The 12,455-nt window shown below is 46.1% G+C and overlaps 1 protein-coding gene across 1 annotated transcript; it reads right to left on the reverse strand.

Annotated features, from left to right (window-relative positions):
- Window positions 1-9,445: 9,445 nt before the first annotated feature.
- kctd12.1 (potassium channel tetramerisation domain containing 12.1) lies at window positions 9,446-11,705 on the reverse strand. The gene has a single exon (XM_084022999.1). It carries the CDS (start codon window positions 11,625-11,627, stop codon window positions 10,770-10,772), a length of 858 nt encoding a protein of 285 aa, XP_083879125.1. The 5' UTR covers window positions 11,628-11,705; the 3' UTR covers window positions 9,446-10,769.
- Between the last annotated feature and the right edge of the window lie 750 nt (window positions 11,706-12,455).

Raw genomic sequence — 12,455 nt, forward strand, 5'->3', positions numbered from 1 at the left:
AGTGACGACGCTACAGTTTCACAGCTGGTAAAACTCAACCTTTGTAAGCGACGACCTCAGTAGTCGGGTCACTGGTCTCCAGCAGCTGAGTCGAGAGCCAAACGGCCTCTCTGATGCATTGTGGGGGATCCAAGCGAGACACTTTTGTGGCAATGCTTTCTTACAACGTGACTATTTTACAAAATGTGGTGATTTTCATTCCATAGAAATCCATTTTGGAATATTTACGAATTAAAAAGACCTTGAAAAGGAAATTTACACGAAAGAAAAGCTGAAACCAAAGGTGTTCGACTAATTTAAACGGTTCAAAATAATTAGTCAGTGGCGACAGTGCTAACAGTAAAAATGAAGCATGTTCAGCTACGTCAACAAAGCAAGGAGAAGCTCCGATAACAACACACACAGAGGGAGAGCAGCTTTGCTCAGCACCATATCTTTAGATAGCTAATATAGTATGTTTGCTGTTATGTTGATGCTCTGAATGTCGCAACATTTCCAACAAATATGACACAAGGGGACATCTATGGTGACAGTAAATCAGTGAAAGTAAAAAAAAACCTCATATTTCACGGACTTTCTGTGATCTACCAATGTCCAATGAATTTCAGTAATTTCCTAAAACAGCTTTAGTTTTTAAGTTAATTGTTCCCAAATTATTGGGGACTTTATCCAGTTGCAGATTATTATTATTATTGTTATTAGGATTATTAGGATGGCAGTGAATTAGATTGAAAGTAAACTACAGTGCCCAAGTTCATCGTAATGAAAGATGAGGTTACCCAGAATACAATTTGGCAGATTAATATATTTTTTGGTAGTCGGAGAGATTCTCTGCTAATTAATTATACATATTAAATATTAACACATTCATCACTCTCGATAGACTTTTCCACCGGTGGAAAAAAACCAAGCCGTGACACGGCAGTAAAATCTGTGTCGAGGTGGAATGCTGTCAGGGAGACGGATGAATATCTGGTGATGTCCTGGAAGGACGTCAGACTCCTCCGCTGCTCAGCAGATGGAAACATCACTCGCTCTGAGAATCTCTTTTTGGTCATGAGGTCATCAGGAGAGTCAACCAATACTTTATAGATTTAACGTTGAAGTCTGTTTTGGCGGGATTGTGAAAACACCTCCCCGGTTGCCAGATCGTGCAGCAAGCTTCGCCTCCAGGTTAAACATTTAGTTTTGACTTTTCAAAAACACAGCACGGCTGATGACTTTTTTGCATTTAGTCTATCCGTGACCAAAAAAAAAAACCATCTAATGCACGATAAGCTTTTTGCATCTGTAACCTTGGTAACCAAGACAAGCCGTGTCATATATGTTAATTTCCCCCAAACAAACGAGGACTCTGGCGTGCCCTCTTGCATGTGTAATCGTGGGAGTAATTTTAAAAAAAGGGACGTTTATTCGGCCTAGTTATCCAGTGAAGCTGTAACCCGTAAACACAGACAGCTGTCGGGGAGAGTCAAGCAGATGTTATTTCATGTTTACTAAACTCGTATCTCCATCACGGCTTCATCGCTGAGATCACGTTACCCGACAGGGAGCATTTCCTTTGGATCAGATTTGATCTTCATTCTCCCAGTTTGGCAGCCAATTACACCCAACCTCTCATCCAGTAACAATGGACTACAGATGGAACGAAGCTTTTAGCTAAATCTGGTGCGCCCATCTCTTTGTTTATTGCAAACATTTAATGGAAGTGCACATTGTCCTTTTAGATAAACTAAACTAAGTAGCACAGAGGCCTCGCATTGACTAGCTTCCAATCAGATCTTCGTATGAAGGCAGAACTTCTTCTGGGAGGCTTCATTTTGAAAATGTGGGAACATAGAGTTTAATTTTGAGAAAAATCACCGACTGTCTGTCTGTCCCACCGTTGATGTGTCTCACGTAAGAATGCTGCAGAACTGAGAGGGAGAATCCACCACAAAGCACCTGAACGTGTCCCTGCCGGCTGGTATCGATCCAGCGTGTTACATAACACCTGGAGGGGAGCTTCCAGCGACTCCTCCGCTGTGTATTCTCCTGCTATGAATAGAGGTCTGTCAGGCCGCCAGCAGCAGCAGAGCTGGATGAAATCACCTGTGAAGTGTATGTACAGAATGTTTTCTCTCTCTGCATCTGATATGACAGCTAACAGACATTTATTCATTTTTATCTGAGCGCTGCAGCTGTCTCTGTGGGCGCCGCTGGGATGTGAAGCCACGTTGAGACTCACATCCTCCCTAATGGTGCCTCATCTTTATCCATCATTGTTTGCAGAACATGCAAACGTTGGGACCCCCCCCCCCCCCCCACCTTTTAAAAACATTTGCCATTAAGATATTAGTGCATGACGGGTCTAATTAGTCCAGCGCTCTTTTCACTGCTTCACAATCAAATCTGTTCCACTTTATCAGTAAGAGAATACCCACAGCAATAGGAATCCACTCCGTGTTTTCCTGGTGTCCTACACACACACACGCACACATGCACACACGCACACACGCACACACACACACACATACATACACACACACACACACACACACACGAGCAAAGGAAGTTTGCTTTTTGCAGCTACTTGTCAACGAGATGACGCCAGCAACATGGGGTGGACTAGCCATTTCAGGGGGTGGAAGATGCGACCCCTCCCAACTTGGACTGCTCCCCTGCTACCCACTACAACCCACTATGACCCACTACAACCCACTATGACCCTCCGTTCCCGAGATATGAACAGAATGCGAAAATTGGGGTTAGCGTTAGGGTTAGGTCCTTTTTTATTTCGGCTGTCAACGGTAAGTCGTAGAGACAAGGGCTATAGACTGGTGTGTTCAGAAGGGTCTAAATTGAGGACCCCCAGACCCCCCAGCCTAAACAGAACCCCCCCCCACATATAAAATGCTGCTGACGCCCCTGCGAGGGAACGATACGAGAAGTAAATTGATGAAAAGATGTTTCTATATTTATTCTACTACTTTATTCTACTACTTATATATTCTACTATACTTTGTTGTTTCCATGCAGCATTACGAGGTAGAATGGGTAATCAATATAAAAAGATGAGATATACTCTCCTTATAGCGCGGTGCTTTTCCTCAGAGCGTATATAATACTACTGATGTCCTCGGGGCATTTCAGACTCAAGCATTCCTTGGGCTGCATTTATTCTCGGCCGCAAATAATCCCTTTGAATCTTTTGGCTGTTTAAGAGAATTTTCCATCCTCAGCATTTTGCCCCCCCCCCCCCCAAAAAAAAGAAATGTGCAAACTCTGACAGAACCGAGCTAAACGGTTTCCTCTAAATCACTTAATGATAACGTGCCTTGGAGTGTGTCCATGGCATGAAAACTTAAAGCAGCCTTTGAAAGTTCTGCTTTCAGCGAGAACTAGGAAGACTTCAGCAGCGTCTGTATGGATGTGATGCTGGATCAGATTTCTATTATTGTGAAACATAATAAAATACAGCTTTCTTTCATTAGATTTCTATTATAAGTTGGTTATGATGCGAAGAAATGCTGCTGCTGTTAATGCTGCTGTTAATGCTGCTGCTGTTAATGCTGCTGCTAATGCTGCTGCTGTTAATGCTGCTGCTGTTAATGCTGCTGCTGTTAATGTTGCTGCTGCTGCTGCTGCTGTTAATGCTGCTGCTGTTAATGCTGCTGCTGTTAATGTTGCTGCTGCTGCTGTTAATGTTGCTGCTGCTGTTAATGCTGCTGCTGTTAATGCTGCTGCTGTTAATGCTGCTGTTAATGCTGCTGTTAATGCTGCTGTTAATGCTGCTGCTGTTAATGCTGCTGCTGTTAATGCTGCTGCTGTTAATGTTGCTGCTGCTGTTAATGCTGCTGCTGCTGTTAATGCTGCTGCTGCTGTTAATGTTGCTGCTGCTGTTAATGCTGCTGCTGTTAATGCTGCTGTTAATGCTGCTGCTGTTAATGCTGCTGCTGCTGTTAATGCTGCTGCTGCTGTTAATGTTGCTGCTGCTGTTAATGCTGCTTCTGCTGTTAATGCTGCTTCTGCTGTTAATGCTGCTGCTGTTAATGCTGCTGCTGCTGCTGTTAATGCTGCTGCTGTTAATACTGCTGCTGCTGCAGCTGTTAATGCTGCTGCTGTTAATGCTGCTGCTGTTAATGCTGCTGCTGCAGCTGTTAATGCTGCTGCTGTTAATGCTGCTGCTGCTGTTAATGCTGCTGCTGCTGTTAATACTGCTGCTGCTGCAGCTGTTAATGCTGCTGCTGTTAATGCTGCTGCTGTTAATGCTGCTGTTAATGCTGCTGCTGCTGCTGCTGTTAATGCTGCTGTTAATGCTGCTGCTGTTGATGCTGCTGCTGCTGCTGCTGCTGCTGCTGTTAATGCTGCTGCTGTTAATGCTGCTGCTGTTAATGCTGCTGCTGTTAATGTTGCTGCTGCTGTTAATGCTGCTGCTGCTGTTAATGCTGCTGCTGCTGCTGTTAATGTTGCTGCTGCTGTTAATGCTGCTGCTGTTAATGCTGCTGCTGTTAATGCTGCTGCTGTTAATGCTGCTGTTAATGCTGCTGCTGTTAATGCTGCTGCTGCTGTTAATGCTGCTGCTGCTGTTAATGTTGCTGCTGCTGTTAATGCTGCTTCTGCTGTTAATGCTGCTTCTGCTGTTAATGCTGCTGCTGTTAATGCTGCTGCTGCTGCTGTTAATGCTGCTGCTGTTAATACTGCTGCTGCTGCAGCTGTTAATGCTGCTGCTGTTAATGCTGCTGCTGTTAATGCTGCTGCTGCAGCTGTTAATGCTGCTGCTGTTAATGCTGCTGCTGCTGTTAATGCTGCTGCTGCTGTTAATACTGCTGCTGCTGCAGCTGTTAATGCTGCTGCTGTTAATGCTGCTGCTGTTAATGCTGCTGTTAATGCTGCTGCTGCTGCTGCTGTTAATGCTGCTGTTAATGCTGCTGCTGTTGATGCTGCTGCTGCTGCTGCTGCTGCTGTTAATGCTGCTGCTGTTGATGCTGCTGCTGCTGCTGCTGCTGTTAATGCTGCTGCTGTTGATGCTGCTGCTGCTGCTGTTAATGCTGCTGCTGTTGATGCTGCTGCTGCTGCTGCTGCTGTTAATGCTGCTGCTGTTGATGCTGCTGCTGCTGCTGCTGTTAATGCTGCTGCTGTTATTGCTGCTGCTGCTGCTGCTGCTGCTGCTGTTAATGCTGCTGCTGTTAATGCTGCTGCTGCTGCTGCTGTTAATGCTGCTGTTAATGCTGCTGCTGTTGATGCTGCTGCTGCTGCTGCTGCTGCTGTTAATGCTGCTGCTGTTGATGCTGCTGCTGCTGCTGCTGTTAATGCTGCTGCTGCTGCTGTTAATGCTGCTGCTGCAGCTGTGGCTGCGGTTCATATACCAGCCTTTAATGTACTTATTCCTCCCGTGTTTCACATGAACAGCTACTCTTTTAATTGGGGCTGAGTACAGTTGGAAGTACACTTGAGAGCGCGGCTGTTAAAGGGGGTTCGACTTTGTGAAAAATGAGCCGTCGTGAATGGATTGCCTTTTTTTCCTCTGACAGCTCGGTAATTACCGTGTATTGTGCAGCTACATACGGAGCACGTCGCTGCACTTATCCCCCAGAACTCCACCTGATTCGGCTTCCTGCGTCTCTACAGAGTAACATCAATACAGAAATCACACATTTCTACACAGACGTCTGACTTGATACTCTTTTATTATTTATGTGACTGCACCCTGTAATTCTAAACACACAAAAGCCTTATTCTTAAAAATAAACCCAAGCCAGATGTGTTTGGAAAAAAAAAAAAAAAGTCCCAAAAACCCCCCAAATCCTCTGCATTTTCTGCTTGAATGGGAACCACATCCGTGCAGACGTTACCCTGTCATTGTGGACGCTTCTGGGTGACTCACGGCTCGCAGCAACAACAACCTCCCAGATGCAGCGAGAAAATAGATCATTACATCATTACGGCACCATATACATCATCGAACGTTTTTTTGTTGTTCCCCAAAGCAGGACAGAAACACGTATGACGCCTCGCCAGAAAGAAAAGAAAGAAAAGGGATGTTTGGAAGCACAACCATGCAAAGACAAAATAAGTGTTCATGTTGAGTTTATTGGTGCAGGAATAAAATACATGAAGGCATATCTGCAATCACATACACATGAATTAAAACAAATCTGTCAATTGCTTTAAAGGACATCTGATCTGCGATAACACCGTAAGACCTCTCCAATAAAAGCCCCGTGAGACGAGCGTCATAAAGCAGCTGTGCAAAGAGCATTCTCTAGTTGATGACTGTAACTAACAGACCCGGGAGAGAGCATTGAAAGGTGGGAGGTTTTAATGTCCAATTGGATGGATGGAGCGCCATATTATATCTAAGGTGATCAGGTGATCAATCAGTAGAAGATCATCTCGCAGAATTGACGTGCTCTTAACGGCATTATTTTACCGTATTTCAGATTCGATCACGCAGAGGTCACAGGTCATGATATATGAGTGACATCACACTTGAGGCTCAGCAGGAAATGATGCGTTTCTTTCTTGCCACATCACTATTGTTGTTCCTGCTCCTTCTCTTCTCACAGCGGCGTTGGCTCCTCCGGTGGATTAGAGGAGGAGGGGTTCTCCTCTCTTTGCCATTAATGTGTGTTAATGAGCGTTTCACACTCGAGCGTAGAGCGGAGCGTCCTGATTCGGTCGCGTACAGAACGTCTGACTGGCAGCGACTGCAGATAATGACGTTGCTATCTTTTACATGATTCCACAGGAAGTGGTGCTAAACATCAGGGCCATTTAGAACTTCGTCCAATCAAGGTAATGAAGTAATTTATAATGACACATTACTAAAACCACCATCGTTAGATCATATTCATATTTGGTTTAATACAGGCTGCTGTAGATTAAGACTCAGACTGGTCTCTTTAAAAATGATGTTCCCACAGGGAGGCAACCTCCAGTTCTGAGAAGTGAAGCCGATACTGGAGTGCCTTATACCTGCATTCTCTCTGCTGGCCACCAGGGGGCCACTCCTATCTGGTTGTATAGAAGTCTATGAGAAAATGGTCCTACTTCTCTCTGCTGGCCACCAGGGGGCGACTCCTCTCTGGTTGTATAGAAGTCTATGAGAAAATGGTCCTACTTCTCTCTGCTGGCCACCAGGGGGCGACTCCTCTCTGGTTGTATAGAAGTCTATGAGAAAATGGTCCTACTTCTCTCTGCTGACCACCAGGGGGCGACTCCTCTCTGGTTGTATAGAAGTCTATGAGAAAATGGTCCTACTTCTCTCTGCTGGCCACCAGGGGGCGACTCCTCTCTGGTTGTATAGAAGTCTATGAGAAAACGGTCCTACTTCTCTCTGCTGGCCACCAGGGGGCGACTCCTCTCTGGTTGTACAGAAGTCTATGAGAAAATGGTCCTACTTCTCTCTTGATGTATTATCTCAGTAAACATTGTAAACATGAGTTTATGGTCTCAATCTCTAGTTTCAAGTCTTCTTCAATCCAGCATGATGTTCACTTAGTACATTATGGTCCGTTTAGAGTCCACCAGACCAGGAAGCCGGGGATGCTTTAGGGGGCGGGGCTTACCTGCTGATTGACAGGTCGCTACCATGCTACCAATGCTAGTTAGCTACTAAGACGACTTTAACACTTAGCTGTAAAGTTAACCTTGAATTATGAAGCTAACTTTGTTCCCGTTTTATTCATAAATAAGTCGCAGTAAGGAAGCTCAAACGATTGTTAAGGTTGAAGCAACAGACCACCTTACATTAAGGCCTGCACTTTTTGTTTAGCATGTAATCCATCTTCATTCATATATTCATATACATTTTTTCTTTCCAGAATGCCATTTGCAGGGAGACTCCGCTGCAGTGAGTGGTGAGGAATTGACTTTGTATTACTTTTACTAAGCGCTGTACATTTTCACTGTGGAAGCTGCTAAACACCCCCCCCCCTCCCCCCTCCCCCCTCCCCCCCGCTGTCTAAATGTATTTGTGACTCAGAATTAGATTAATGAAGCCTTTGGTCCAGAGTTACTGTTGTGATGTGCTAATGAAAGCGTCTTTGATCTAAAATAACTCAGGAAGCAGAGATGCATCCTGGACCCATGGAATTCAAACAGTCCTGATCTGCTGAGGTTCATGTTGGGGGGGAGGGAGGAGGGAGGAGGGAGGAGGGGGGGCATGAATGCTACAACACAATGGTTGACATTCAGATGTACATTATTTTGTCTCGGTCTTGCTGTTTAGTTGTTTCTTTTGTCAGAATGCCGTGGACGAATTAAAAGGTAATTGTCGGTAAATCATTTCTCTTCACTTCATTATCCGATGTGTGTTGTATATTTTAGTTGTGGCATTTTTCTTATTAGCAACAATTGAATAGCAGCTGGAATGACAACAGTCGTTCTGTCTCTTTTATATTCGTCAAACAGCTCTTTCTCAAGTCAATAAGTCCTCACATTCAAATTACAGCCGGGTGCCGTGACTGGTATGTGAATAGCTGAGAGTAAAAAAAGACGACTGTCTAGAATGTAAAGATGCCTCTCTCTCTCTTATCATTTAATTCACATTACAGATTATTAGCGTCTCCTCAGGGAGGTTTTAAAAGCCCCTACTTAGACATCTTGAATGTCTAAATGTGTTTTAAATGTCTCGTCTGCGTGTTGCAACGTCTTGAAAGATTCTGTTCAGAATGTGAACACATGTTGGCGTGTGGGGGTTGTGTTTTATATTTTCTTTGTTTCCCTCCCACAGAGACATCCAGTGTGTAGCTGTAGGTGTGAGTCAGCAGGTTGTTGGTAGGCTGATATCTGATCCGGTGCTTCCCTTCATCATTAATGTCCAAACTGATCACTCCTGACAGCCAATCAGACGTCCTTCTCAGAAAACAGCAGATCTGTGATCTGCTTAGTGACTAATGTTTTGGAATGATAAATTCAAACATCAAGATCGCCTCATTTTAACACCAAAGAGACAATAAGTGAATCAAACATGGGCTTGATTTTGGACATATTTTATATGAGATTCTTTTCTTATGATTTCTGTAAAAAACAACAAAAAAACACTGATTTGATAAAGAATAATGAACAAACACACAGACAGGTGTGACCATGTCTGCTCCGTTTTATTTACAGATACATTTGGGTCCTTTACAGGTCATTTCACCGCAGATCACCTCCGTTACTGCAGCCGCATCCTGTCACCAATCTGGATTATGTACGTTATTTAGACGCACACTTTCCCCAAAAACCTCACGCTTGAATCCAGAGACGCATCAGCATCAAGAGTCAGCACTGTTATCCAGAACTGTTTTTTCCTTCTCCAACCATTCATTATAATTTATTTTATAAACGTGTGAGATTCTTGCTTTTCCTCTAATTTAAAGTAGAATTCATCTATAATGAGACTTTTTTTCTAGATTTAAAGCTCGAACCATTTAGACCATTTTGCACATAAGATTTTTAGCTGCAGGTTGCAGAGAAAATCACAAATATCCCCAATAACACCAATTATGGCTGCTTACATCGACATGACAGTGTGACGGTGAGTTCAGGAACCCTGAAACAGAGGCAGATAAATGAAACCCAGCCATCATTCAATGTGTTTTCTCCTCCAATAAGGAAAAGATCATTACAGCGAGCTCATTTTGAGTCTACGAATCCACAAACAACATTATTTCCAACCGTTTTTAGGGACCAGACGATGCATTCAGCACATGAAACCAGAAGAGGGTCCTCTCTGGTCCCCGGACCCCCCTAAGGCCTCTGGTATAAGCCTCTGATGTTCTGTCATCCCACCCATGGCTCTAAACCCAAAGAGGTCTCTTTTGTCCTGTTGGTTCAATCCAGACCCAGAATCCAGAGCCCTGGCAGACCGGACCCCTCCTATTTGTTGCTGCAGCTGCCGGAGCCTTTCATCATTATTTACACTCGACACGGTAATGACACCGTGCAGCTGCAGGATTTATTTTGCAGCTGAATTTGTGAGACATAAGCAGAGAGAGGTGGTGAACGGATGCATCTCCCTGGGTTTTTTTTATTTTAACATGCTAACTACACTCAGATGTGTGGCGGTTTTTCTGCTCGTGTGATTTTAATAACAGGGCGACGCCGGAGAGGAAAATAGATACAAGTCAGAGGAGCTGAAAGTTTATGGTCTGGGATTGAGAAGAGAAAACCGTGACAGATGTTGTTGAGCAGCTTGATGATGCCATGCAGCATCTCTCTCTCTTAAGGGGGGGGGGGGGGAGATAAAAGGCTGCAGGGAGATGAACGCCAGTCATTTAGTCTTTCTTTAAGAAGGGGGGCCGGAACAAGACTTTATTTAATTTTGAACAGATGTAACAAACACAACTCTACACTTACAATCACGTGAGTGCTGCTTTCAGGGCCGGCCCAAGCCTTTTGACATCTTAACCCATTTTTTATGATTAATTATGTGGCCAGGGGGCCCCCAAGCATGCAGCCCCTTAGTTCGCTTACGCCTTGGGCCGGCCCTGAGCCTGATGATGCAAAGGAAGAAAAAAAACTTGACCCAAAACATGTGATGACAAAGACACTGAATACTGAGTTCCGGTCTGAAAACATTCATACGCAGTCCTGTGAGGTGGCGATGATAGTGTTGTTGTTGTTGTTGTTGTTGTTGTTGTTGTTGTTGTTGTTGTTGTTGTTGTTGTTGTTGTTGTTGGAGACGCGCTGCTCACTTGTGCGCGTCCTGATTCCAGGTCAGTTCTGATAGAACGATGTCGCTGTTGACATTCAACACGATGATCCAGATGTTAAGGACTTGTCTGTCCGCGAGTTCGCCGTTAATCCCGACAGAAGACGTACTCGGTGTAGCTGGTCCAGATCTTGTCCTCGTTCGGGTCGTTGCTGGTGTAGGCGCAGGTGCCCGTGGAGCTGCAGGCCACCATGTGGAAGCCCACCTCCGTCAGCTTGTCGAACGCCTGCTCCAGGAAATTGTACTTGAGGTAGTAGCGGGACGTGTATCTCTCCGGGGGCCGGTCCGGGTCCCGGCTCTCGTTCAGCGTGTCCCCGAACACCTCCTTGGCCAGCGCCGTCTTCCCGCACACCGTGATGCGCGCCACCCTCCGGAACTTGGCGTCCGTCTGGATGTCCCTGCCGATGGTGTACGAGCCGCGGTACCCTATCGTGATGTAGCCCGACTTCCTGGAGTCCAGGGACGGGGAGCGCGCCGCCGCCGCACCGCTCGCCGCGCGTAAAGTCTCCATCGCGCCACCGGCGCACTGCGCGCCGCCGTCCTCCGCGTCGCTCTGTCCGGTCTCCTCGCCCAGCGAGTTGTCCTTACTCACCCGCGGGCTGAGCCGCTTGGCGAGGTCCCGCAGCTGGAAGAAGTCGGCCTCCCGCTGCAGGCGACTCTTCTCGGGGAAGTAGTCCGGCAGCACCAGGTTCAGGTCCCGCAGGTAGTCGAGGACGTAGCGGAACAGGAACCCGTCCCTGTCCAGGAAGAAGCGCCCTTTGCTGTCCCTCGCCAACTCCTTGGGCGACTTCCTGCTGAACATGGTCCACAGCAGCGAGTCCGGGACCGCGACCAGGGTCTTGTGTCGGGTGACATAGACCTGCCCGCCGACGTTCAGCTCGATGATCTCCGAGAAGCCCGCGTCGCCGCAGCTGGACACTCCGCGCTCCGTGTCGGCCAGTGCCATCGTTCCTCCGCCGCTCTGACGTGGATCAGTGGAAACACTGAGCGACTGAGTGGCGGCGGTTGTTTATGAAGCCGTGGGCTTTAACCACGTGCGTGACTGCGCGTGCGCCATGCAGGGTTTTCCACTGTAAAAATTAACATTTAACCAAAACACGTCGCGCCAAAAATATGAGCGAGCGTGCATGTGCGGCTCCCTCTCTCTCTCTCTCTCTCTCTGTGTGTGTGTGTGTGTCTGTGTTTGCGTCTGTGTGTGTGTGTGTGTGTGTGTGTGTGTGTGCGTGTGTGTGTGTGTGTGTGTGTGTGTGTGTGTGTGTGTGTGTGTGTGTGTGCGTGTGTGTGTGCGTGTGTGTGTGTGTGTGCACGCAGCTGCTCGGAGTTACTCCGGTGTTGAAATCAAAGACTCGGTGGTTGGAACAGAAGCTTTGGAAAGAGTGACACCCATTGCAACTCTGATGGAAATGCAGCTGAAGTCACACACACACACACACACACACACACACACACACACACACACACACACACACACACACACACACACACACACACACAGCCCTTCGAGGAAATGAGGATGTGCAACACTCAGATAAACGTATTTTAATCACTGAGAAAGATATTACATTGAATTCTGTGTGATATTAATTCCCTAAAGTCTGACCCGAGTGTCTAAATGTAACCCCACTGTTCTGAAAAGTGAAGCCCAAGATGAAGTGCCTTAAATTTGCATTCCCTCTGCTGGCCATCAGGGGGCGACCCCTCTCTGATTGTATAGAAGTCTATGATAAAATGAGAAAGCGAGGGAGGGGAGGTTATGGGGACATAATTTTTCATG

The sequence above is a fragment of the Eutrigla gurnardus genome (assembly GCF_963514095.1).
Source record: "Eutrigla gurnardus genome assembly, chromosome: 12".
NCBI lineage: Eukaryota > Metazoa > Chordata > Actinopteri > Perciformes > Triglidae > Eutrigla > Eutrigla gurnardus.